Source organism: Podarcis vaucheri (assembly GCF_965113315.1).
Source record: "Podarcis vaucheri genome assembly, chromosome: Z".
Taxonomy (NCBI): domain Eukaryota; kingdom Metazoa; phylum Chordata; class Lepidosauria; order Squamata; family Lacertidae; genus Podarcis; species Podarcis vaucheri.
This window is the reverse complement of record NC_138758.1, coordinates 46,666,446-46,693,004: the sequence shown is the minus strand read 5'-3', so window position 1 is coordinate 46,693,004 and position 26,559 is coordinate 46,666,446. Positions and strand designations below refer to the sequence as shown.

At 45.2% G+C, this 26,559-nt stretch overlaps 1 protein-coding gene across 2 annotated transcripts in view; it reads left to right on the top strand.

The window, feature by feature from the left end:
* The window catches only part of BRINP1 (BMP/retinoic acid inducible neural specific 1), a 118,968-nt gene that overhangs the window by 47,726 nt on the left and 44,683 nt on the right, over positions 1–26,559 (top strand). For both annotated transcript variants that reach the window (XM_082208881.1, XM_082208882.1), the window contains exon 3: positions 25,457–25,647. In XM_082208881.1, coding sequence (XP_082065007.1) covers positions 25,457–25,647 — 191 coding nt within the window. The remainder of the gene's footprint in view (positions 1–25,456; positions 25,648–26,559) is intronic.

The following is a 26,559-nucleotide window of genomic DNA, read 5'->3' as shown; positions in this document are numbered from 1 at the left end:
AACTATAGCTACCATATTTGGAACAAGGCAGGATCTTCAAACATCTTCAAGCCATGGTTCTGCCTTGCTACAGCCATCACCAAGCCATAGTGCCTTATTCTGAAGTTGCTGGCTATAGTTTCCTTGTTCTGATAAAATGGGAAACAAAGATGAATCAGAGGTTTGTGGTCTGCATGTTCATGCTGCAAAGGAGAGGAGGAAAGGGGCTGTATGCATGAACATAAAAAAGCCATGTTCCTCCTATCTCAGCTTGAGAAGCCAGTATATAATTGCCCAAACGCATTCATTGTCTCACACATATGATGCATTTTCTCATAAATTACACCTCACTTCTAATCAGTTAAAGCTCATTGGTTGTGTTTCTTTTTTAAAATTTTACTTTCCATTTTGTGAGTCACTCTTTCCTCTAAGCTGTTCTCAGTAGGTTTGAAATGAAGAAGCTGTTTCACCCCCTCCCAACTGCCACATCCAGTCACTAATTGCCACAGTGTACCTTGTTTAGTTGTGATTTCCCCGGAGTGCCTTGTTGTGAGGGAACATGGACACAGTGTGTTAAAATCATGTCATTTACACTGGAAGCCCTCGGAGATAAAATGGTGTTGTTGGCATTACGTGACGCACATAAAGTACAAGCCACCAGCTTTGCTAGAGTGAGGATGCTCAAAGCAAGTGGGGGGGGGGAATGCTTTCTAATTGGCATTTCTGCCCAAACTGGATTTGCAGGTAAGTTTCTCAGACCAGGGATACTTCTGAATCCCTTCACACTTGGATTACTTGTTCTAAAGGTGTAACTGATCCATGGGGTTAGATGGCTCAATCTTGATGTACTTTATGCCCCTTTACCTGTGCCTGCATGTCCGTTGATTCCCATTTCCATGTGGACTACCTGTCTTGGAAAAACCCCACACCATTTAACCTCCCCCCCCCCAACATACGGATAAAGCATGTACCTCATTAAAACTCACTGCTTATCATTCAGAACCTTTCGATTCCGAATCCAAAGAATGTGGTCATGGTCATGAACACTGTCTTGGATGATTTTAAGACAGGATATAACAATCTTAAATACATGGCTTTAGGAAGTGGGTCTACTACTCTGCCCCATTTGTCTCATGTGTGGGCTGAATAACAAGTTGATGGGGTGATTCAGAGTCTCCCACAATCCCACACTGAAGCCCACCCATCGCAAATTGGATGGAGCCCCCACAAAGTTTTGTGTCAGCTCTGGTTTTCCAATACAATAAGCCCACAATTTATGTGGGGATTATGTTCCTGGGATCAGGCCTAAAGCCAATATCACATATGGTCAAAACACATTGGGTTTAATAATGGGTAGGATTGCCCAAAATCTTTTTTCCCAGATACCCACCCCCTTCCACTCCCCAATTTAAATGCACGTAAGTTGTAGGCTTACCATTTATCTCTATTTCTCTCTATGTGCTTTGCAAAGTGTGAAGCTGTGCAAAACGTTGCTTGCAGAGCCCTGAAGAGCTCTAGATAATAAAAAAAACCCAACATGCCATGTTGGTTTGCCAAAACAAAGCCCAGAACTCTTCAGAATTCTGCAGGCAGCATTCTAGACAGCCTCATACTACAAAGCTATCAGAGGCCTGTAAATCCCTACTGGAGGATGCAAAGACATCAGAAAGTAAAGCCAGTGCGAAGTTGCCAAGTTGTTGGTTATATATATATATATATATATATATATATGCAAGTGATAATAAACATTCAACCATTTAATTATTTTAAGGTAATAAAGACACACCTATTCTCCCCTTTATTATGGAAGAAAGTGTATCCCTTTTATTTTTACCACAAAAAGCCCCTGAAGCTATTTGTCTGCAATTTGGCAGGGCTCAATTCACTCTGCAAGGGCTCATACACCCATAGATTTCATCCTCTTTGGTGAAAAAGGCAGGAAAGTCAAAGCCATTTTTATATTCTCCATTACAGTGACTGACTGGGAAATCTCAGGCATTCACTGTACAAAGAGCTCAGAAGCTGAAACACAGCACAGAGAGACAGATAAGATTGTGTGTGTTTTGAACCCCACACAGATATGAGTCAAGTCATGGGGGCTGTGAACACCCCTAGTGTCTAATGAGAGGCAAGATATATCTAAATCCCAGTCACTGTGGAATCCCAAATTTAGAGGGCTATTGCACTCATGTCCTGCTTATGGGCTTCCGATAAGCTTATGGTTGAATATTACGGGAAACAGGATTCTAGGCTAGGTTGGCATTTCATGGGATCCAACAGGGCTCTTCTTATGACCTTATGAATATGCATGCATTTTTGCAGGACCTCCATTTGAGAACCTGCATGCTCTGGTGCCATTTCTGTGACCCTTAGAAGAACTTTATCAGCTTTACAAAGTAGTGAGGGCCATGCAGCCTGCCAGCACTATGGATTGCACCCCTGCAGGGGAATTAATTCAGGGCCCCAGAAGCATCAATGCCGCAAAGCTATTTTGGAACACATGCTACTTTCGTTCACTTACACAGGCTATTTTGAACCAGAGTGAAGGAGGGCAGGTCAGGAGACCAGTAGCTATTGCTTTTTGTATCTTGCCCCTTTGAGCTACCACTGCTGTAGTTTCTTTGGATCTTTTGTCAGCCTTGTCATGACCCCACTCAGCTAGCCAGACATGGACTACAGGGAGGAGAAGAAGTACTGAGCCTGCTCCCTGGTACAGAGTGGTGCGACTCAGGTTGAACTAGTCAATGCAGATTCATAAACAGCTTGCCCATTTGAACCTGCAGCCTTATCCCAATATGAATTGTCTAGATCAGCCAATATGATCTCATACCACCTGTCCTGGCCACCACAGACAATGGCAAAATTTTGGATTGCAAAGACAAATAATTAATCGGCCACTTGCTAATTGTAGCTACGCTGACCTTCTCGTGTCTTTGGAAATGCATGCATAAAGCCATGGTGGAAATTTGCCACGAGAAAGTCTATTTTCTGGCCATGTCAGAAAAGCTAAAGCAAAAGCTGTTTAACACAGGAGGATATCAATAAAAGAACCTTTTATGCAGTCTGGTTTGACTTTATTAAATAAACAAACGAGGGAACAGCATCTCCAAAGACACAAACAAGGTATGCGAGTTTATGGAGCTCTTAATAGCTAAAAGACTTGGCATCAGAGCTCAGTCACCAATATCTTGCGAACTCTGTGCCACACACTGTGGACTTTGTGAAAAGAGAAAGAACAGAATCATAGACTCATAGAATTGGAAGGTGTCTGAAGGCCACCTAGTTCAACCCCCTGAAACCATATTGGACCCTGCTTAGCTTTGTAAATGTGTTAGCAGTTTTATTGCTGCACCAATAATCAGACTGATCAGTGGCTTTTGTTTTATGTTTTTACTTACCTCTGAAATCCTGGGGGGTTTAATCTCATGTGTTTGTTATATTTTATTTGTAGCCTTGTCTTCTACAAAATTATATATCTATAAATTATGCACACCATCACACACACACGCCCGCACACACACATATATATATTAAATTAAAGGGACAGTGATCAGGGATAATGGGAGTTATAGTTCAGCTACATCTGGAAGGCGCCACATGGGCTCCCCATCTGGGTTAGCATGAAAGAGGTTTCACCAGACACAAGGTGGTGACACTCTCTCTCTCTCTCTCTCTCTCTCTCTGTGTGTGTGTGTGTGTGTTTGCGCACACACTTTCTAAAAGATGAGAGTTTTTGCTAACATTGATCGGGCAGGTGAAAGAGTGGAAGATGAAAAGAGGTGCTTGTTGGCAAAATGACGGCAAATCAGCTCAGCAGGGCATGGAAATAGCAACATTTCCATAGTCTGTATTATACATGCCAACCAAGCGTGTACAGTGGTACCTTGGTTTACAAACTTAATCCATTCTGGAAGTCCGTTCTTAAACCAAAGCTGCTCTTTGAGGTGTGCTTTCCTTAATGAGGCCTCCCTCTCTCGGTGCCCTTCCACCATTTGGCTTCCATTTGTAGACTGAAGTAAAGTTCACAAACCGGGACACTACAGTCATACCTTGGGTTACAGACGCTTCAGGTTGCATTTTTTTCAGGTTACGGACCACCAAAACCTGGAAGTACCAGAACGGGTTACTTCCAGGTTTCGGCGGTTGCGCATGCGCATAAGCGCCGAATTGCAACCTGCACGTGTGCAGGTGCGCCGTTGCGGGTTGCAAACGCTGCAGGTTGCAAACATGCATCCTGCACAGATCATGTTCGCAACCCAAGTGTCCACTGTACTTCTGGTTTTGCAGAGTTCATAAACTGAATAGTTCAGAAACAGGGCTGTTCTTAAACCAAGGTACCACTGTACTGGGAGGCAGCCTGAGTGTAGGATTCTGAAATCAATTTATGTACAGTGTGTAAGGAAGGAGACCTTGCAGAAGCTTGCTGCATGGATTCCTTAAAGTCTGTTGTTCACAGGCTTTTGTGAAACATTTTAAGATATTGTTCCGCTTACTCTTTTTGCCTTGTGCTTTGGCAGAGAACTCACATCCTAGGACTGAATGCAAGCCAGTGAGTTGCATCATACAGCTGCAACTGCTATTCCTTCTGATGTTGAGAGAACATCCTTGCTGGATGCCTTGCATAATACATCAGTGGGCATAGGGGATGTCCTTTCATGTATCTGCATCATGAGAACAAAGGGGGGCAACAGGTGGGAAAGGATGATCCAAGTAAGACTCTTTAAAGTTGAGACTGGGGGTGTGGGCTGCCTACCAGAATTAAAGGGATCAAAGGAAGCTTCCTGATACTGACCATTGATTGACCCAGTATTGTCCACCCTGACTGGCAGCGGCTCTCCAGGATTTCAGGGAAGAGACATTCCCAGCCCTAACTAGAAATGCTGGGGATTGAAACTGGAAACTTCTTCATGCAAAGCCTATGCTCTATGAATTCTTCTTCTTCAAAACACAGAGAACTGCCTCTTACAAGTCAGCATAGTTCAAGCTGGTAATGGGTAAAGGTCAATGCCAAAATTTAAAAGGGTTCAAAACTATATAGCAAATCACATTTGCAAACACAAATAATGAAAATATTCTGCATGCTGGAGATCAAAGAATTAAATAAGAAATAAGAAAAAGAAGCAATGAAAGAAACAAAGAAATTATATATGAATTTATTATTAAATCAGGGCATCAGCACAACAATTTATGTTGTTGTTGTTTAGTCGTTTAGTCGTGTCCGACTCTTCGTGACCCCATGGACCAGAGCACACCAGGCACTCCTGTCTTCCACTGCCTCCCGCAGTTTGGTCAAACTCATGTTTGTAGCTTCGAGAACACTGTCCAACCATCTCGTCCTCTGTCGTCCCCTTCTCCTTGTGCCCTCAGTCTTTCCCAATATCAGGGTCTTTTCCAGGGAGTCTTCTCTTCTCATGAGGTGGCCAAAGTATTGGAGCCTCAGCTTCAGGATCTGTCCTTCCAGTGAGCACTCAGGGCTGATTTCCTTAAGAATGGATACGTTTATAGCTGTCAACAAAAGCACTTTTCTACACAACCTCACAGCAGTCACTTCAAAAAGACATCCCATAAGTCACTCAAATATGTTAGTGTGTTTCAAGAGATTACAGTCATACCTCGGGATAAATACGCTTCAGGTTGAGCGCTTTCGGGTTGCGCTCCGCGGCAACCCGGAAGTAACAGAGTGTGTTACTTTTGGGTTTTGCCGTTTGCGCATGAGCAGACGTCAAACGCATGTGTGGAAGCAGTGAAACACGACCCGTGCACGCGCAGACACACTGTCACATCTTACATTCTGTTCAGGATGCGAACAGGCCTCCGGAACGGATCCCGTTCGCATCCCAAGGTACCACTGTACACATATTTTCTATGGTGGTTTTTGAGAGAGAGAGAGAGAGAGAGAGAGAATCTGAAAATACTAGAACTTGGGGTCACCCAATGAATTTGAATGTACAAAGTGTCAGGACAGACAAAATGAAGTACTTCTTCATACTTCATACTTAAACTATTGAAATCACAAACCCCAAAATTTGGATGGCTTTAAAAGAGGCTTAGGGAGATTCATAGAGGCCAAGGTGAACAAGGGCTATTTGCCCTGGTGCCTATTTCCTGTATCCACTATGAGAAGCAGTATGCTCCTGAATACCAGTTGTTGTGAATCACAACTGGTTAGAGCACTGCTGTGCTCTGGTCATGATTGTGGGCTTCCCACCGGGGCAGCTGGTTGGTGACTGTGAGAACAGGATGATGGACTTGATGAGCTGTTGGTCAGATTTGGGAGACTCTCCTTACATTGTTGGTCTCACCCCTACCCTAAGAAAAAAAGAAGTCCACTTGGACATGACTGCCGTTTCCACCTAACAGTGTTATAGTAGGTCCGAGGCATTGAGAAAGATGCAGAATGGTGGTAACATTGCAAAAAACCAACAAAAAAACCACCCATTCACAAAAAGAAAATGCACACACACACACACACACACACACAGCCAAGCAGGCTCCCAGAGTGGCTTACGTAAAATCAGCACAAGACACTCCCTCCCCACAAGTTTACAGTCTGAAATCAACGTCAACACACAAGGGGCAAGGAGGGAAGGGGAAAATCAAAATCAAATCTCAGACATCAATTTCTGGACCTGAGTGTATTTATGAGCTTTCTCAGTGAGCATAAAAGGCATACATTCTGCAAGTTTTCATATACAGTAACTAATTATGTTGATACGTGAGTACTAATGGTTCCATGTATCTGCATGTTATCAGACCAACCTAGGGCAATGGGGTGAATGCAACCCTCCAGGGCTTCTGAACTCTTGCCCAGCCACATTCCTTCTCCTTAAGCCACACTCCTCACTGGCCCTGTTACACACACACACAAAATGCTTCTGTCTGTCTGGAACATGTCCATGAAATCCAATCAATGCTTCTTGTATGTCAGGATGGAGGATAGAGAAGGGTGTCTGAGTGTGTGTAGAAATCAGCTTCCTGTACAAAAGGAATATTTGCATTTGTTACCCACACATTTTGCCTGTGGCCCTGCCTACCACTGGCATGTGGCCTTGGAAGGTCACCCAGAAGAGAACGTGGCCCTTTGCTTCTGCCATAGCTGAAGAAGGTTCCCCAATCCTGCCCTTCAGGAAATCTTAGTCTTGTTTGGTGCTGTAAGCACGGTTTGGGCATGCAGGGGAATCCCTGATTATGCAGGGGTTCCATTCCCTGCAGCCACATGCATGCACGGGACACACAAATCTGCCCTGTTCTGCCCCTACCCTGCCCCCTTTCTGTGCCAAAACAGCACTCATGTCAGTGGTCATACACTTGCTGATCATGCGCATGTTGGGTGGCACCTGTAATTCCAAACTTCTAAGAACAGAAACTTTTTGTATCACTGCAGGGAAATTCTACCTACTGCGTTCTCCCTCGATACAGCAGCTACTGGAAGGGGGGAAGGGCAGAAATTGTACATGTCTTGTTTCCATTCCGATATTTTCTAATCTTTTTCACCCTGTCAGGCCTCTCCAGGGTGTCTCAGGTGGGTCTCCTCAGTGCTCGATGCTGGAACAGCTTTGTCCCTGGGAAACATTTTTAAAGATCTCCATGTTGTAAATCTGCTAGCTCACTCCTGGAAGCCGGGAGGCTCCATAGAGCATAATTTAAGGTTCTAACAAGCCAAGCAGAAGCCATTACTCAATTTTAATTTTAATTCGGCTTTTTCTTTCTCCAAATGGGCGGCTTGCAGCCTCCTGCTGGAGCAGTTATGTAAAGAATAGGAGTCATTGTGTTCGAAGCTAGGAATTAACTTTTTTTCTCAAGCACAAGGAGTTCTGGCTCTACCTATTAAAGTGTTTGCTATTTCTGGAAGCTCTGCTATCCTCCCCTTCTTCACTCACTGTTTCTGAAGACAGGAAGCCACCCACGTGCCTCTATAGAGAACCACCTACATGCCTCTATAAGAAGAGCTCACCCTCAAGAGACTGGCGTGGGTCAGACCTTGATGTGACGTGAGAACGATGCTGTAAGAACCATGTGGCCACACATTTAGGGATGGAGGAGACTCTTGCCCTGTCCACATTTTAAAGAAAACTTCCCTAATTCACAGTTAGGGTAAGGGGCCATCGCTCAGTGGCAGAGCAAATGTCTTGCATGCAGAAGGTCCTGGGTTTTCTGTTATTGTTGCAAGCTGCCCAGGGACCTTACAGAGACCATAAGAAATCAAATGAATAAATAAACCCCTGGCATCTCCAGGAAGAGCTGGGAGTGAACCTTTTCTGAAATTCTGGAGAGCCACTACCAGTCAGTGTAGTCTGTGCTATGCCGGATGGAGCCATTGGTCTGAATTGGTATAATACAGCTTCCTAGGTTGTCAGCCATGTAAATGGATTGAAGTGTAGTTAACAACTGGATTTCAGGTAGGCTAGACTTTGCACAAGGGATCAGGTAGCCAGTAAATCATTTGCTTCCCTTCTGTAATTGCTCTTACGTTGCCCCAGCCACTCTGTGCGACTTCCAGCAAAATAGAAAAACACAATAAAACATCAAACATAAAATAAATTCCTATACAGATGTCTTCTAAAAGTCATATAGTTGTTTATCTATTTGGCGTCTGATGGGAGGGCATTCCACAGGGTGAGTACCACTACCAGGCCCTCTTCCCATTTCTCTGTAACTTCATTTCTCCCAGCGAGGGAACCACCAGAAGGCCATCAGAGCTGGACTTCAGTGTCTGGGCTTGATGATGGAGGTAGAGACGCCTCCATTTTCAGCAGATCCCTCCCTCCCTCCCTCCTTTCCTTCCTTCCTTCCTTCCTTCATGGTGGAGGGGCTTTGTGTCTGGGATCTACCACTGCAGTGCCTTGCAAAACCCAACAGTTGCTCTGGTGTTGGGAATCTATTTGCACCTTCAGAATGGTGATTTCAAGAGTCCATCTTGCAAATGACTTGGAGTGATCTTGCCTGTAATGCATCCTTGAATTCTTGATGGTGCCTCTTGCTTGGAAGGATCCTAGAGAGGAGATAGAGAAAGAAAGAGAGAGTAGAAACCTCTGACTGGAGTACCATGGAGTAGCATGGAGTACCATGGCTGGAATACCAGGTGTACAAAGATAACAGTCACATCCATTCTGCCTACTTTTGTTCGTGGTCCACTCACATTTTGCCTCTGCTCCCTGAATGATTGCCTATGATGGAATGCAGGCTTTAGACCAAAAATTCTGTTTTTATTTGCGTTTGGTGCATGCTAGCTGTAACTAGGTCCTTTATCTCCTAGTTTTGCATCTTAATCCTATTGATGGACATTTTGAGCATCTTTGTGTTCAAGAGGTGGGAAAGTTACTAACTATTTTAAATATAACACTAATGTTTCCACAACTTACAGCAGGCAGTATTTGGTGCTCCTTTTTAGTTTACTCAGAAGCATGTTTCGACTTCTAAGCCATGAGTCAGTTTCTGTGGTGCTCGGAGACTATTTCACATACATCTCGCTTCACAGAACTTTGCGCTGACATAGTCATTTGCAATAAAATATTGACAGAAAGCTGCAGCAAGGCCAACTCCACAAAGGAGTCATTCTTGCTGCTTGGATAAATCCCTTCAGGATCAGAAATGGAGTAGTGGGGAGAGACTCTGAAAACCAAGAAATCAAAACATATTTACATTACTGGAGTCTGCCGTTATTGTATGCTTCTTATAGTGGTGGGGTTGCCTCCAATACCAACTGAGTACACTGGTGTGAAGGCATGGTATGTCCACAAACATTTCAGCAGCTTGGGGAAAGAAGCAGATGAGATGCTTGGAGTTCTAAGTATGTGAGGGAAGGGAACCTTGTTAGTTGTCAGGGATTAAAACCTCTCTCAGGCAGAGAGTAAGGGCAGGGGTGACTTTGTGGGGCAGACTGAGAAGACCAGGGAGAGAAGGGAAACTAAAAACATTGGAAAGAGAGAAGGCAAGTGAAGGTGAAGACAATGCTCCGAGAAAAGCTAACTTCAGTGATGAGAGAGAAGGCAGTTTGCAACTGAAAACAAGCACTAAAGCTAGAAGTGTGCAAAGAGGGTGTATATACTGTGGATGAGAGTGGAGACATATGTCTGAGAAACTGGCTAAGGGACAGGGTGGATGAAGGAAGTGCCACAAGACAGGTAATTGACTGAAGAGCACCAAACTGACCACACATTAAACAACAGGAGTAAACAATATTTGTTTCTACATCTACCAGCTCCTCCTTTTCCTTTGGCTTTAGGACTTCATATGCCTTCGATGTTTCTCAAGAGACAGAGAAGTATGGAGGGATAAAGGATTACACAGCACGTCTGTCATTCCACTACTGCTGGCCCCCCAGGTGCCCACGTGGATATTCTTCTCTGTGCATGACATCTTTTATTTGATTTTAAAAGAGCTCTACATTTTTCAGCTAGGAAGGAATGTTGGAGCCACTTCTGAGCTGCAATCCGTCAGTCTGCATTTGCCATTTTAAAAAAGGAAAGAAAGAAAAGGGTGATTTATTTTTTTAATGCGTGCACGCACAGACACACACACACAGAGGAAGAGGGAGAGGGAGAGAGAGAGAGAGAGAGAGAGAGAGAGAGAGAGAATACCTCTGGCTTTCATGAACTGTTTTCTTCTTCAAAGATTTGCAGATGCAGGTTCATTTATGAATGGGACAGAGATATATTTAAAGCATAATAGTAGGCCTGCATCAAGTTATATCTAATGCTAGGCCTACTGAGGCCCAGTGAAATTAATGAACATGCCTAACACAGCATTATTAATCCTATTGGATCTACTCTCAGTAAAACTTGGTTGAATACAACCCCGTTATCTGTGATGTGAACATTATGCTATTCATCTGAACACAGCAATATCTACATACCTATCTACCTACCTACCAGATAGTTGGGGCCCATTGGGACTTGTAGGACAGAAAGCAGGGAGGCCATGGATGGGCAGAACCAGAGACAAAGGCAGCACCAACTCATTCCAGTTTTGCCCTATCCTCGCAGGTGGCGCTGTGGGTTAAACCACAGAGCCTAGGACTTGCCAATCAGAAGGTTGGCAGTTCGAATCCCCGTGACGGAGTGAGCTCCCGTTGCTCGGTCCCAGCTCCTGCCAACCTAGCAGTTCGAAAGCACGTCAAAGTGCAAGTAGATAAATAGTTACCACTCCAGTGGGAAGGTAAATGGCGTTTCCGTGCGCTGCTCTGGTTCGCCAAAAGCGGCTTAGTCATGCTGGCCACATGACCCGGAAGCTGTACGCTGGCTCCCTCGGCCAATAAAGCGAGATGAGCGCCGCAACCCCAGAGTCGGCCACGACTGGACCTAATGGTCAGGGGTCCCTTTACCTTTACCTCCCTGCTGAGTTCTACAAAGGGAACACTGAGGCTAAGGAGAAGGAAGCTGGCCACCAGGAACAGCTCCTAAACTGGTTGTGCTAAGTATGCAGGCATTGTAGGCCAAAGCCAGGTTGTAAGTTAAGAAGGCAGGCAAGTGAGGGCAGCTGCAGTCAGTGGGCAGTTCCCTGTTGTCTCTACTAGACCAGCCTCCATTTCTCACCAGCATCAGCCGTCTGCTGTAATCTGAAGCCATCATCTGCTTATGAACATGTTGGCTTCTTCTAGTTCTTTATTGGTGTCAAACGTTATCTCATCCCCCACCCCAAAGTTTTTTATTATTATTAGAAAAAGCACTGCCAAATTACTCGGCTTCTTCCCCACTCAATAAAATATGTTTATGATCCTGTAAATTCCAGCATATCAGAAGCTTATTATGTAGAGAGGAAAAGGTCATGGGGGGGGAGCGGCAAAGGGGAGGGAGGGAGGAGGTGTAATTCTGTTGGAAGTTTCTGGCTCTGATACTTACAGGTCAAGTTGGCTCAAGGGGGGATATCTTTTGGAAGTATCTTGATAAAGGCTCGTAATGGGAAAATGTGCCAGCAATACTGAGTTTGTTTCATCAGATAAATATTTAATATAGATGACTGGAGATGAAGCGAGCACAGAAAAAGAGGAGTGTCCCATGGGTGATATATACAGTAGAACATCTATTTACAACCGCCTCCACTCGTGGACGTTCCAAGTTGCGACCATGGCAAACCTAGAAGTAACCAGTGGGTTTGCCACCGTTCACGCATGCGCAGGAGCAGCAATTGCTGTTCGTGCCTGTGCAGAAACAGCGATTGCCGTTCGCGCATGCGCAGAAGTGGGCAATTGCCACCCATACCTGGTCACAATGGCGCCTCTCCCAGTGACCTGTTTTGCCATAAGGATGGGCCTCCGGAACGGATTGTGGTCATGAGTAGAGGTTCCACTGTAATAGAGCCCTGCTACTGAGGCTCCAATACTTTGGCCACCTCATGAGAAGAGAAGACTCCCTGGAAAAGACCCTGATGTTGGGGAAGATGGAGGGCACAAGGAGAAGGGGACGACAGAGGATGAGATGGTTGGACAGTGTTCTCGAAGCTACAAACATGAGTTTGACCAAACTGCGGGAGGCGGTGGAAGACAGGAGTGCCTGGAGTGCTCTGGTCCCTGGGGTCACGAAGAGTCGGACACAACTAAACGACTAAACAACAACAACAAAGTTCAGGCCATAGACCCTTCTAGTCCAGCATGCTGTCCTCACAGTGGCCAACCAGATGTCCAAATGAGAAGCCTGCAAGCAGAAGCTGAGCACGAAAGCACTTCTGCAATTTCCAGCATCTGCTATTCAGAGCCATGCTGCCTCTGCAGTGTCATTGTGCCATGCCAATAGTGTGTGTATGGACAATCTACAGCTATCACTCTGAGTTTTATTCTGGAGGTTTAAGTGAGAGAAAGGGGTGCAGGTAACTCCAAGTAGCAGGGATTTCTGAGTTTGTGCCCCCGACTTTATTTATTTATAAAAGTATTTCTATATGGCCATATCATTAAAAAATCAGGGTGGTATACAATGTTAAAACATAAGAAATCATTAAAATAACATGCAGATAATCATAATTGTGACTGATTAATTTTAAAAGTTAAAGTTAAACAAAGGCTTGTCAGCGTAAAAAAGCCTTCAAGAGACTCTGGAATGCAAAAGCAAAGGTGTCTGCTGAATCTCTCTGCTGTGAGAGTTTTCCCAAAGCATGTAACTGGTGACTCAAAATGCTCAACTACTAGCTGAGACCAGCCAGGCTTCTGTAACATGGGAGACAACTAACAGCACTCTTCTGGATGATTTCTGACATTGTGCTGGTGCTCTTTAATGTACCTGGACCCAAGTTGTTCAGGGCTTTGTTTCTCAACACAAAAACCCTGAGCCTGGCTGATGGCATATGGGTAACCAGTTGAAGGCTCTGAGATTACATCCGTAAGCTCCTTTAGAACCCTTGGATGTAACCCCATTCAGAGTAGACCACACCCCATCCATCTGGCCTCAGCCTTGTCTGGATCAAGCTGCAGTTATTGGCTCTTGACCAGTACAAATGTGCCAACGACCCCCAAAATGTTTGCAACCCTGATCCAGGGGATACTTGGTGCTGCTTCCTTTAATCTTACGGCAGAAAGTGAAAAGAGGGGTTCTAATAAGTTCAAGGTGCAGGTGGGGATGAAACACTAAACGGCATAAGAAGATAAGTTAGTCAGAGGGCTTTGGCATAGTAGATGAGCAAGCAACTGCACATGTCTCGTTGTTCGGCAAACCCGTAGGCTTTAAATACAGGAAGCAGCTGCCCTTCCATGGTGGGAGGAGAATGATGGCACTGAGACATGAAACCAGTGTAGAACAAAATAGCAGAATCCTGTGATCTGCTGTGTGGGTTTATGAGGCCTTGGATCTGGTGAAAGCATTATGGCACCACTGCAGTATCACCACTTCAAGGAGGGTCATGCGAAGCCCACAGGAGGAATCATTCTATTTTCCACTCTTCAGGCTGTGAGTGATGTTATTTATGTAACCAAAATGGCACCACCCATGACAGTGGTGGTGGTATCAACAAGTTTAACAAGGATCCACTCTTGAAGAACAAGTCCACATGATTGACGTTCCTTAACATGCACACAGCTTTGCACACAGAAACCTAGCATATTGGGGAGGAGGGTGTTAGCTTTCCATGTGACCAAGTATGCGTGTCTGTGGTTTTGTGAAGGAGCATGTTGTTCAGTGCATAGTTCTTCATATAATGAATGAGCTGGAGGGGCAGGCAGCCACAGATAGAGTTGGGGAGGTTGTGTGATTGGGCACTGAGCAATGAAGTAAGAGGATCCTTAGGCTCTTCAAGGGCAAGGCTTTATGTTCTAAATTACTGTGTTAAAGTACCAGCTATGGAGGGTAGTAGATTATAAAAACGGTGGTTGCCAGTACAGTCAGTTAAAATATATAGCTGATTGAAAGTCTTTTGTTTATAATAAACTGGGTTCCTCGTTATAGCTTTGCAGGGTTAGGCTAACAAGGGGACCTTATTTAGATTTCCTGTATTTTATTTTTATTTTACGTTTTAATTCTGTGCTGTGGCTTCTCCCTGTCTTCCTCCAAAGGGAAATATGCACAAGCAAATAAGCAAAGCAAAACAGATTATGTCAATTCAGAACTCTCAGTTGGCCACCCTGGAGGTCGTTGACAACTCTGGATGATGAGGATTAAAATTCTTATTTACCCTGTCATACTTCTTTGTTCAAAATCAGATGTCCCTACTAAAGTATCAAGGATTGGATCCCGACTTAAGGCTGCATTCCATGATTGCATTATTCTGTTTTCCTGACATTTCCACGTTTTATGTGATCTTTCACACAACGTAAAAGCCACTGTCTAGTGGAAGTGCTCATTTCCATGTTGTTTCCAGAGGGGGAAATATGCATTTGCAACCCAGAAAATAATAGGAGTTTTGTATTGTAACTTCATGTGATGAAATATGGACTGGTATCCTGGCATACATTTCTTTCCCGCCATTCAAAATTTAGTGTGACATGGTAGTATATTGATTTAAAAAGCCAGTTTCATAATGCAACAGGAACTGCAGCATTAAAAACAACAACATTAGAAACTGGGGCAGAAGTGCTAGCTTTATTAGTAAAACTAATAACCAGGGGAACGAAGATATTCCTGGGCTTGGCTTAGTGTTGCATGCAAATGAGGCAAGTGAGAGCCGGAGAGCATTGAAGCATTTCCACCACCTCCCTTGCAAGGAACAAATCCTACATTCTGAAATAGTCAGGTGAGGCGGGTCACTTGACATAGCACAATCCTTCATAACAGCCATGAGATTGTGAAACTCACTCCTATTGAGCTGTTCCCTAGACTCCCACATAATTGGAATTTGGGTGAGGAAGTAAATAAAAAGGTAAATGTACCCCTGACTGTTAGGTCCAGTCGTGGATGACTCTGGGGTTGCGGCACTTATCTCGCTTTACTGGCCGAGGGAGCCGACGTTTGTCCTCAGACAGTTTTTTCTGGGTCATGTGGCCAGCATGACTAAGCTGCTCCTGGCAAAAGCAGAGCAGCACATGGAAACACCGTTTACCTTCCCGCCGGAGTGGTACCTATTTATCTACTTTGACATGCTTTTGAACTGCTAGGTTGGCAGGAACAGGGACCGAACAATGGGAGCTCACCCCGTCACGGGGATTCGAACCTCCGGCCTTCTGATTGGCGAGCCCTAGGCTCTGTGGTTTAGACCACAGTGCCACCCACGTCCCTGGAGGAAGTAAATACCAATACACAAATCATGAAGGGAAAGGACCCACAAAATCCACCCACTGACCCCTATTTTAGCCAAATCATGATCTTCATAGTCTGCGGGGGAGAATGTGTGGTAAGAATGTAATTCTGACTTGGACATTGTCGCCTGCTTTGATCTGAGTGAACAAGGGTTGTTCTTTATCAAATACAAGGCAGCCAGAGCAACTGCTGACATCAGCTGCAGTGTTAGAAATCGTAACTTTAAGAACTTGTGCTGAGCTTGCTCTTCCCTCTTCTGTCCTCCTCTTTCTTCCTTGTGTGTCATGTCTTTTTTGATTGTGAGCCTGAAGGCAGAGATCATCTCCAGCACTAGATTTTGTAAGCTGCATTGAGACCCTTTTTACTAAAGAGAGGGGTGTAAAAATGGTAAAATAATAATAAATGAAAACTGTAGCTAAATGCGGCCAGTATTGCTCTGCTCCCTTTTAATTAGGGTAAATATGCTGCTATGTAAAAGCACCTTCTGATTACCATGGAATTAAGCCCCACTGAGTTCAGTGAGACTTACTCCCCAGTAAATGTGCCTAGGCTTGCAGCCTTAGTGATTTATTTGTGTTTTAGAGGTCTCTGCTGCTGTTTCTGTTGCTGCCACTGCGGCAGTTTTCTCATTATTTGTGGCCTTATTGGTTTCTGTTTATTTATTTTTTATACGGGTTGTCGTATTGCCAATTGATTGTGCTTTAAAATTGTTTTATATCAATGATAGCCACCTTGTAGACCCCTTGTGGGTACTGGCGCGGGGTGTGTGTGTATAAATGATTTAAAAGAATAAGTAAGTTGAATGCAGAGACCACACACAAGCTTTGCTTTAAGGCACAACACCAAGTGCAGTGTCAGAATGCATCTGGCGTATTAGGGATCACCAACATGGTTCCCACAAGGACCAGTGCACTCACGAGTACCTGCTATGGTACTCCTGAAAGGACTCACTTCGCCACACCTATCTCTGATTCACTTAAGAATGTTGTGGAACAATTTTACATCGGATGCCAAAAATGCAGCAGGAGGAGGTGGTGGTGATGGTTTTTTTTTTGTGGAGAGAAGGAGGAGAGAACAAGGGGATGAGATGAAAGTTTTGGAAATGCTGATCAGGTAGTAAATTGCTTCTAAGAGGAGATGGGTTTGGTGTGACCTTCAGCCAGCTCTTAGTAAGTGGATTATTCCAGCTCTGTATTAAAAAAGAAAGAAAGAAAGAAATGGGGGGGAGGGGGAGAGAGAGGAGGACGACGAAAAAACAACCAAACAAGCGTGACATTGACTCTAGTGTTGTCTGCTCAGACAGCCTGGCCTCCTTTTATGAGTCAGACCTAATTATTTGCTGCTGAGATGATTTTATTGTGCAAGTAAAGTAAGGCAAGAGAAATCACCTGTCAGGAAGATGGCCCAGAGCCAGAATGGGATCAGACCACTAGAAGTTAGGAGCTGCTCCATCTTCTTCCCTGCTCCAGCTGCTGCTCAGTGATGCTGTTAGGGCAGGAGTCTGTGGCAGAAGACCAGGGCCCCATTCAGCAGCATGAGCAGAAGATGCCCCAAACAGAGAAGGGCTGGCTTGCTACATTTTGCAGGGCAGGACTGTCCCCTTGATGTTCATAGGCATGCCAGAAGCAGCTGGATTGGCAATGGGGGAGGCAGAGTGCTGGGCTAGATTAACATTTGGGTCTTATTCAGGAGAGGTCTTCTTATGTCCCTGAGTGATAAGCCTGCCTAGAATGGGATGCCGTGTAGCAAATTTCCTACAGGATTTCCTGCATAAGCAGGAGGTTGGGCTAGATGGCGAGTCTACTGATAGCTAAATTGTTTAAATTCAAGCCACACTTCATGCCTAACAGACACTCATCCAGGAAACGTGGTCAGCAAATCCCTGCCCTTTCTAAGTCCTTGGTCCCATTTAGTTTTTTGAATAAGTCTCTTGGGTCACTTCTCCATTTGAGTCCCCATTCTCCACGCCAGATCAGTAGCACAGACTGAAAGAGAGAAAGAACACACACACACACACACACACACACACACCACCCTTCACCTTATTTTCCCATGGGATCTGGGTAAAAGTTGGATCCAGCCAAATTAATCTCAGCCTTGAAAAGCACATAAAGCTGAAAGAGGAAGTAGGGAAGGGTGTTGCTCTTCCATCTTCCTCCTCCAGCTCTATGTACTTCTTAAGGGAGAAAAAAGAAACAATGACAAGTGGGGCAGTGAGTGAGTTGAGTGTGTTGTGTTCGTAGGCAGGCTCAGAGACTTCATATATGCTTGGAGAAGTTCTCGAGGACACCGTTCTTTCCACAGTCACCACACTGGCATTCCTTTGTATGGGCTACATGCCCAGTTTTCACAGTGTTGTTCTACACGGAAGTGGCTTTTCAGGTAGGGCATTTTGTCCTGTGCAAAGGGCTCCCTGCAACCCTTCAGGCTTCCTCATTGTCAGCCTGACTTCCCCTGGTTGCTTCGGAAGCTGAAAGAAAGAAATCCAGCCACTGCAGTGTTAAATGCAGTAAATCACGCAAGTAGGAGGCTGACCCAGCAGCAAAGGAGGCAATGCTAGGAATATAAAAACATTGACGTGAGCATGTGTCGAAAAAGCCACCGGCTGACAGATCAGGCTGTGGGTGGCACAGAGCAGATGGTACCTCTTGGGTGATGCTGGGGAAGCTGAATAATAAGCAGGGAGGGGTAGCAATGGGGGCCACGATGCCATTCTTCTTAACCCACCTAACTCAACTCAGTAGCAAAAGAGAGCCCAGCCCCCCCCCCCCAGAAGAGCTTGTAGTCAAAGATCTGGCTTCTGCCTAGTTTTCCTGGGGTTTGCATACTCCAGTTCTGAATTTTTCTTTCAACACATTTCGGATTTTTCTTCAATTGTTGTGTTTAATTCCTTTATTTTTCATGGTATCAAGCAACAACCCCCAAGGTTTCACGCTGATCTAATTTCTTTCCCCCTTCATGCCCTCTGGCCTGTGCGGTGGTTGGAAGATGGAGTATTTAATTTTCTCTGACGGCCTCTCCTTCGTGGACTCGTCACTTATGTTAGATGCTCCCGTGCCCTTGGAGTCTCCTGTTCCCCAGAGGGCAAACTCCATGCCCCCCAGGCTTTGAACTTTATCCTTCCTCTGCAGCATTTCCCTCCAGTTCTCTGTCCCCTTGAGGGAGCATATTGCTAATGAGCATCCCAACAGTCCCTGGTGGCACCCACCATTCCCCCCTGTTCTTCTTAAAAACCTGTGCAGGCTTTATTGTGTGCTCATTAGTGTGGCAGTGCCTTGGGGCAAAGTATACATTGCCTTTTGCTGTGACAAGAAACAAGGTCAAATTCTTGCAACTTCTCTTCTCCTCAGGCAGGCAAGCAGTCCCAGGTGGCTCCAGAAACCAATGTGTAGATGCTTCCCCCACCCCAGATATTAAAGCTGAGAGACCCATAACTCTACTCCCTCCAATTTAGCACTGAAGGATTGTCATTGCTGAGGAGCCATAGCTTAGTGCTTTAGAGCATATGTTTTGCATGAAGAAGACCCCAGTTAAATTCCTGGCATTTCTAGCTAGGGCTGCCATAGAATTGTTGAGTTGAAAGGAACCCCAAGAGTCATCTAGCCAAACCCCTCTCAGTCTCCAGGCTAAACACACTGAACTCCCTTTCCTCATAAGGCTTGGCTGCCAGACTCTTAATCATTTTGGTCGCCCTCCCCTGCACATGTTCATTTGTCAATACCCTTCTTAAACCATGGTGCCCAGAACTGAACACAGTATTCCTGGTGGGGTTTGACTAAGGCAGAATAGAGTGGCAGTATTACTTAACAGAGCAGCAGTATTACCCTGGTTATTCATATTGCCCAGTACTCCAGTAATGGGGAGCCTGTGGCCCACCAGAAATTATTCAGCTCCAACTCCCATCATCCATACACATTTGGGGCTGATGGGAGTTGGAGTTGAGCAACGTTTGGAGGGTTGCAGGTTTCACACCTCTGATTCAAAGGGTGAGGATGAACAACAAGGACCTGTCCATCAGAATGGTTGGTACCAATGGCCAATTTAACCCTCCACTCCCAGAACCATCTTCCTAGACACCGTATTTTTCTGTGTATAAGACTAGGTTTCCCCTCTAAAAAAATAATGTCAAAAATTAGGGGGTGTCTTATACTCTGGGCCACCTCCCCCCATTTTCTTAAATCTGAGTCCCCCAAAAAGGGGGCATCTTATAGATGGAAAAATATGGTAAATTAAATCGGGGTACAGAACCTGTAGCCTCCCAGGAGTTGCTCAACTCCAACTCCCATTGTCTCTGAGTGTTGAGCCTGCTGACTGGGCCTAATGGGAATTGGAGTCCAACAATGTCTAGAGGTCAGGGGTACCTGTCTTCTTCCTCCACTCTGGCAATAGCTCTGTGCAGTCGAAAGCAGAAAGAGATCATCCCACATAACCTGCTGTTGTATTCTTTGAACTGGAGAGTCTGCTGAGTCTGTGCACACAGTGTGATTGTAGGATATACTGAGCATGGGAAGAGAAATGCAAAGGCAGTTCTTGAGTTTCCATCTACTCTTATCTATTCCAGTGCCAGTAGACCTTATGGTGGCAGGACGAAACCTGGCTCCAGGTGTTGTGATGGCCGTCATCCTGGATAGCTTAAAAGGAGGAGTGGACAAAGTCATGAAGATAAGGCTATAGGGTGCTACTAGCCATGATAGCGATGTTCTATCTCCACTATTGGAGGCAGTACCCCTCTGAATACCAGTTGCTGGGAATCACAAGTGGGACAGAGTGTTGTACACTCAGGTCCTGCCAAGTGAGGTAGCGGAAGCAGAGGAAGCATCCATTCCTCTCCCCCACCTAATTGTGGCACCCCATCAAGTCCCAAGAGTGAAGTTCTCAGAGGATGTGACTGAGTTACCAGATTCCTTGCATCTTGGTATGGATCCCAGTGCACCCTTGGCCCTTGCATAGGGGGAGATGCTTTTGTGGAGACTCTACTTAGCAGCCTAAAGGAATGCCCCATTTTTGAACCTTGAGCCTGACTGGGTAGAATCATGCCTAACCAAGCCTGTTGCTAGCACTGCTGTCTGAGAAAGTCCTCTCACTTAAGGGTGACCAGGATGTACCTTGTGAGTGCACCAGGGTGGGCCTGAGCAGCATGGCAGTTATCAAATTCTTAGCTTTTCTGGGTGTTGCTGGGGAAACCCCTTCTTGGGCCACCCCTTGTCTATGTTTTGTAACCTGGCTGGATTACCATTTTCTTGACTCAGCAACCTTTCCCTAGAGCAAGGAAGGGAAATCTCATACCTGATGGAGTGGAGCAGATCCACCCTCTGGGACTCACTGTCTGGCCCCTGGGGCTTCCTCCATGTGAAGCACCTCACCAACCCTGCTTCATACGGACAGATAGGGATGTGTGAGTGTAGAAGCTAGCTTACTGTGAAAAAGGTAAAGCTGCATTATTTGGCTTCCCATTCTTTTGCCTCTGCCCCCACACATCCCTGGCATGTCTCTGCTGGAAGCTTGCCAAGTAGGGAATGTGGCCCTCAGGCTGGAAAATCTTCCCTACCCTGAACCTAGAGCTAAATCCAAGCCACACAGTTCCAGTATCAGTGGACATGGGCAACCCAGGCATGATGCATTATAAACATTCATAGAACTGCAGCACTGTAGAGTTGGAAGGCGCCAGAGGGTCATCTAGTTCAGCCCCCTGCCATGCGGCAATATGCAGCTGTCCCATATGGGGATCAAACCTGTGACCTTGGTTTTACCAGCACCTTACTCATCTAACTGAGCTGTAGTGGGGAGGACGTAGTGGGGAGATCATACACGACAGATGGCTACCCAACCTCTGCTTAAAAATCTCCAAGGAAGGAGAGTCCATCAGCTCTCATGGGAGACCCATTACCCTTTCAAAGAGCTATTACCATCAGAATGTTCTTCCTGAAGTTTAGTTAGAATCTGCTTTCTTGTAACTTAGAATCATAGAATCATAGAGTTGGAAGAGACCACAAGGGCCATCGAGTCCAACCCCCTGCCCAGCAGGAAACACCATCAGAGCACTCCTGACATATGGTTGTCAAGCCTCTGCTTAAAGACCTCCAAAGAAGGAGACTCCACCACACGCCTTGGCAGCAAATTCTACTGTCGAACAGCTCTTACTGTCAGGAAGTTCTTCCTAATGTTTAGGTGGAATCTTCTTTCTTGTAGTTTGGATCCATTGCTCCGTGTCCGCTTCTCTGGAGCAGCAGAAAACAACCTTTCTCCCTCCTCTATATGACATCCTTTTATATACTTGAACATGGCTATCATATCACCCCTTAACCTCCTCTTCTCCAGGCTAAACATGCCCAGCTCCCTTAGCCGTTCCTCATAAGGCATCGTTTCCAGGCCTTTGACCATTTTGGTTGCCCTCCTCTGGACACGTTCCAGTTTGTCAGTGTCCTTCTTGAACTGTGGTGCCCAGAACTGGACACAGTACTCCAGGTACTTGAATCCTTTGGTTTGAGTCCCACCCTCCAGAGCAAGAGAAAACAAGCTTGCTCCATATTTCATGGGACAGCCCTTAAGATATCTGAAGATGACTATCATATCTCCTCTCAGTCTCCTCTTTTCCAGGTTAAATATACCCAATTCCCTCAACCATTCCTCATAAGGCTTTGCTTCCATTCATTACCCTTTTCCACCTCCCATGTAATAATATAAGAAATCAGCAGCTATCCAGTTTTAACTTGGATCCTTGTGGCTGTTTAGTTCCTTTTTTGATTGGCTTCAGAAGGACCAGGTGTTCTTGACCACCTTGCTGGAGTATGAATCAATCCTAAGGTGGGATAGTTTCTGGAAACTCCCCACGAAACCTAATTGCTTCCCCCAAACTCCTGCTTTCTTATTGTTGCACTTATTTCTGGGCATGCTGACAAAGTAAAACAGTGAAATATTTGCCATGTCACAATCAATTTGCATTTACTTGCTGTGGCAGCATATTTTTTATTTGTAGTCGGATTTTCCTTGCCACCCACAGCAAATGCCCAACCTTAGGGAAAGGGCTGTAGCTCATGTGTTGGGCAACCTGTTTTCCATGCAGAAGGTCCCAGGTTCAATCCTTTAGAGCAGGATTCAACCAGTGTGCCGTGGCACCTTGGGGTACCTTGAAAGATGGTCATGGGTGCTGTGGGAAACACTGGCCTGTCCCTCTTTCCTTCCCTCCTTCTTCTGATGCCCTCTCATGTCTCTGCCTCCCAAAAGCTCATACAGCTGTTTGTTGCAGCAGCCCTGGCTACAAGCTCCACAGGCAAATGGTACCTCTGCAGCTGGCCAGGGGGTGCTGGTTGCCAGGAGCTGAGGCAGCCTCGGAGTAAGCAAGCAAGCGGGCAAGGGAGCCCAGCCTGCCAATCCCCCAGCCCTTGCTGCTGGGAATGGACAGACAAGTCCAGGGGTAGCAGCAGCAGCTACCCGGAGGACTCCCAAGGAGAGGAGGCTGAGTGGGTGTTCAAAAAAGGGCGTGGGGCTGCCAGCTCTGCAGGCAAGGGGTGACATAACTGGGCTCCTGAGCCCCACAGGGGAGCTGCAGAAAGAATGTAGTTGGTCAAGGGAGCTGTGGACTCAAAAAGGTTGAAAGCTTCTGCTCTAGATGAACTTAAGGTATGGCTCAGTAAAAGGTTTCTACCTATGCTTATATGTAACAGAAAGAAAAAGTGTGCTGTTTTATGCCTCCAGGGTGAATTAAAGTGGCTACTTTTTCCCAGCACCCAAAGGAAGAACCACATTAATTTAGGTGGGTTATTTTTTTTCCTTTTTGAGGGAGTGGAGGGGGAGCAGAGGAGGAGGAGTGGTACTGGGAAATGAAAACAACTAGGGAAGGGCAGAGAAGGGCCAGTGTGCATTTTTGGGAAGTGGAAAGCTTTATCTCACATGTTGAAGTTTTGAAAGAGAAAATTAAAATATTTTCTTGCAGGGAACACCCCCTCCTCCAATTTTCTGTGAAGTCAAACAGATTGACTTTCATGAATCATCATTCAAATTAGCATGCATAGTCAGAAGTGTGCAGCCTTGTTTAGATTTCCAGTGTTCGTTTTGTTTAAAATTTGTATGTGGAATTGACTTTACTTCACTGGAGTGGTCTAATCAGAGGAAAGAGGGACTGAGCTGGTTTTTGGGGTGTTGGGTAGGGGCTTGCTCACTTCCTTTTAGGAAAATATATACGTTTGTGTTCATTGTTAGTGCTTCTGAAAGTGGACCCAATGAAATTAATAGAAGTAAATTGATCATGTATATTGATTTCAAAGGGTGTTTTCCCAGTAGGACTAACAGATACAACCCACAGTACTTAACACACCTGTCTGCAGCACATGTATGAATGGATGCTATTATTCCTTTGTTAGGGGCAGAACACACACATATATAAAATCTAGCCTTGTATCTTTTTGAATTATTATTGACACCAAAGCACATAGCTGAAGTACTGGGAGCAGGGAGATGGCAGTGAACTGTGATTTCAATAGGCATTTCAAGCGACACTGATTATTTTTATATACAGTTTGTAATGGTTGATTCAGCATGAATCTTCCCAAATATTTTAACTTCTCTAAAAATAAATCTGCCAGTTTAGATAATAGGCAGAGAGGATAGAATATGGAACTCAGTCTAGATGGGCAACAAGCCATTGTGTCACTGAAGGGCTTTGGGCAAGTGGCCATTCTAAAAATGAGAATAACTAAGACCAGCTTGACAGGGTTCTCATTAGGAGAAAGACAAATGAAAAAAGTGATGTTGCCCACTCTGTGCCTTGGGATACCATCTATAGATTAGTTCACTTGTCCGTCTTCATTCAGAGGACTCAGGAAGGTGTGACCTTCTTGCAAAACTTGGGATTCGCTGCTGCAGAATGAGGGCACTGGGATTCATATCACTATCATGGACTTTATGTGAATTCCCTTGTGACGCCTGCCTATTGCCAGTGGTTATCAAAATCCGTATGGGTCTGGTTCAGGATACAAAATGTTTTGGGGTATCACAAATCTAATGTTGTTTCCTTGGAAAGTTCTTATCCAACCTATAGTCTGGAATGAGATTTTGTTCATCTGTGACCAGTCAGTTTACCCATGGAACACTAATCAATACTCAGGCAGAGCTGTACAAACAAACTTGAAAACTGTTTCTCAAAGACTGTGAAATGGTATAGTCCATGGATAGGGAACCTGTGGTCCTCCAGATTTTTTTGGGGGGAGGGGGTTGTGGCCAACTTTATTCTACTCCAAGTAGACCCATTGAAACTACAGGGCCTAAGTTAATCATGTCCATAATTTTCAGTATGTCTTGACTCCAACCCCCATCATCCATAACCATTGGCTATGCTGGCTAGTGGCTGATGAGTGTTGGAATCCAACAACATTTGGAGAACTGCAGGTTCCTCGGGTCAAGTGTAGTCCCTGAAATGCAGGCACAGAGCACTGCTCAGAAAACTCACATTCCTTGGTTGAAAAATCCTAGATTCAACCTCTCACCCCTTGCAAAATGTTCGGTTTCATTCTGTCAAGTGACTGGTTTCCTCCACATCTAGGGGATGTCTGGTTCTTACTATGGGATGAATCAATACATATCAAAATAATATCTTTCCTTCTCCTCTCCTCCTCTCCTTCTTTTGCCTCCCCTTTCTCCAGCCCTCAAACCTTTTAGCTCTAGCCCTGGAAATGTGCCTGTGTATCTCTCCAGTGGCATAAGATGCGGTGAAGTTGCACAATATTTCCCCTTTGTGTTCCTCCACAAGCCATTTCCCCAGTGGTCTGCCTTTCCTGCCTGGACTTGGAACCTCACCTTTGTTGTGTTCCTGTGTTGTCGCTTAGGGAATTTGCCCGTTGGAAGGTGAGGAACACAGCCATCGAGCGGAGAGACCTGCTCCGCAATCCCGTCCCCCTGATGCCTGAGTTCCAGAGGAGCATTCGCCTGCTGGGCAGGAGGCCCACGACACAGCAGTTCATTGATACCATCATCAAAAAGTACGGCACACACATACTCATCTCTGCTACTTTGGGAGGTAGGTGGCAGTGAGGTTTGTACCTTTCCCACAAGGGTTTGGGGTAGGAGGTTGGTGAGTAAGGATGGGGGAGGATATTGGTTGCGTTTTCATTCCAAAGCGAACTTAGCTGGTTTTGCATTTCCTCAGCATATGCACAAAACAAAACACAGGTATCCTATGAAATGCACACTGCTCCAGGCTTTGCAGCTCAGTTTTCCAACCAAATGATGTGTCTGTTAAAGGAAAGTGTGTATAATTAGTGAAAATAACAAACAGAAAGGAATGTTACTAGCAAAAAAAATATAAAAATGTATATAGTAGTCAAAACTTTATACACAAATGTGTCCATAAGCAGGGAAAACTGCACTTATGATTAATTTTTATGTGAATACTGTTGGTTGGTTGGTTGGTTGTTTTTTAGAAAACACATATTCAAGGGTGGGGGACCCACTGAGTTGGTCTGCCCTAGAAGACTGGTGGAATTCTGAATGCTCTGGGGGATTTTTCAGCTGACATGGCTGACACTCTTGTTGAGTCTTTTGTCTCACTGTGGAATGGTGAAATGTGTGGAGTCATTGACACAATTTTCTCCTGAGTGCACTCATCATTGCTGTGGAGCACATAGGTCTCCTTGATATTCCTGTGACCAGCATGCCATGAAGCAGGAGGGTTGGTAGTAGACCGCAGGTGGTATAGGACCCTGTCTAAACCTGACAAACATGAGTGAGGCTGCTTCACCGTGTCTGCCACGTGGCAGTGTTGGCAGCAAAGCAAGCCTACTTCTCTGTCACCATTGCATCCCCAGTTAGCTGTCTTTGTCACCCTTGTTAGTGACATTTATTGAGAGAGAGAGAGGTGAGAGTATAACCCTGCTCATTCTCAATTTCTCAATGGCTTTTGATGTTGTTGACTACAGTATCCTTCTGGAGC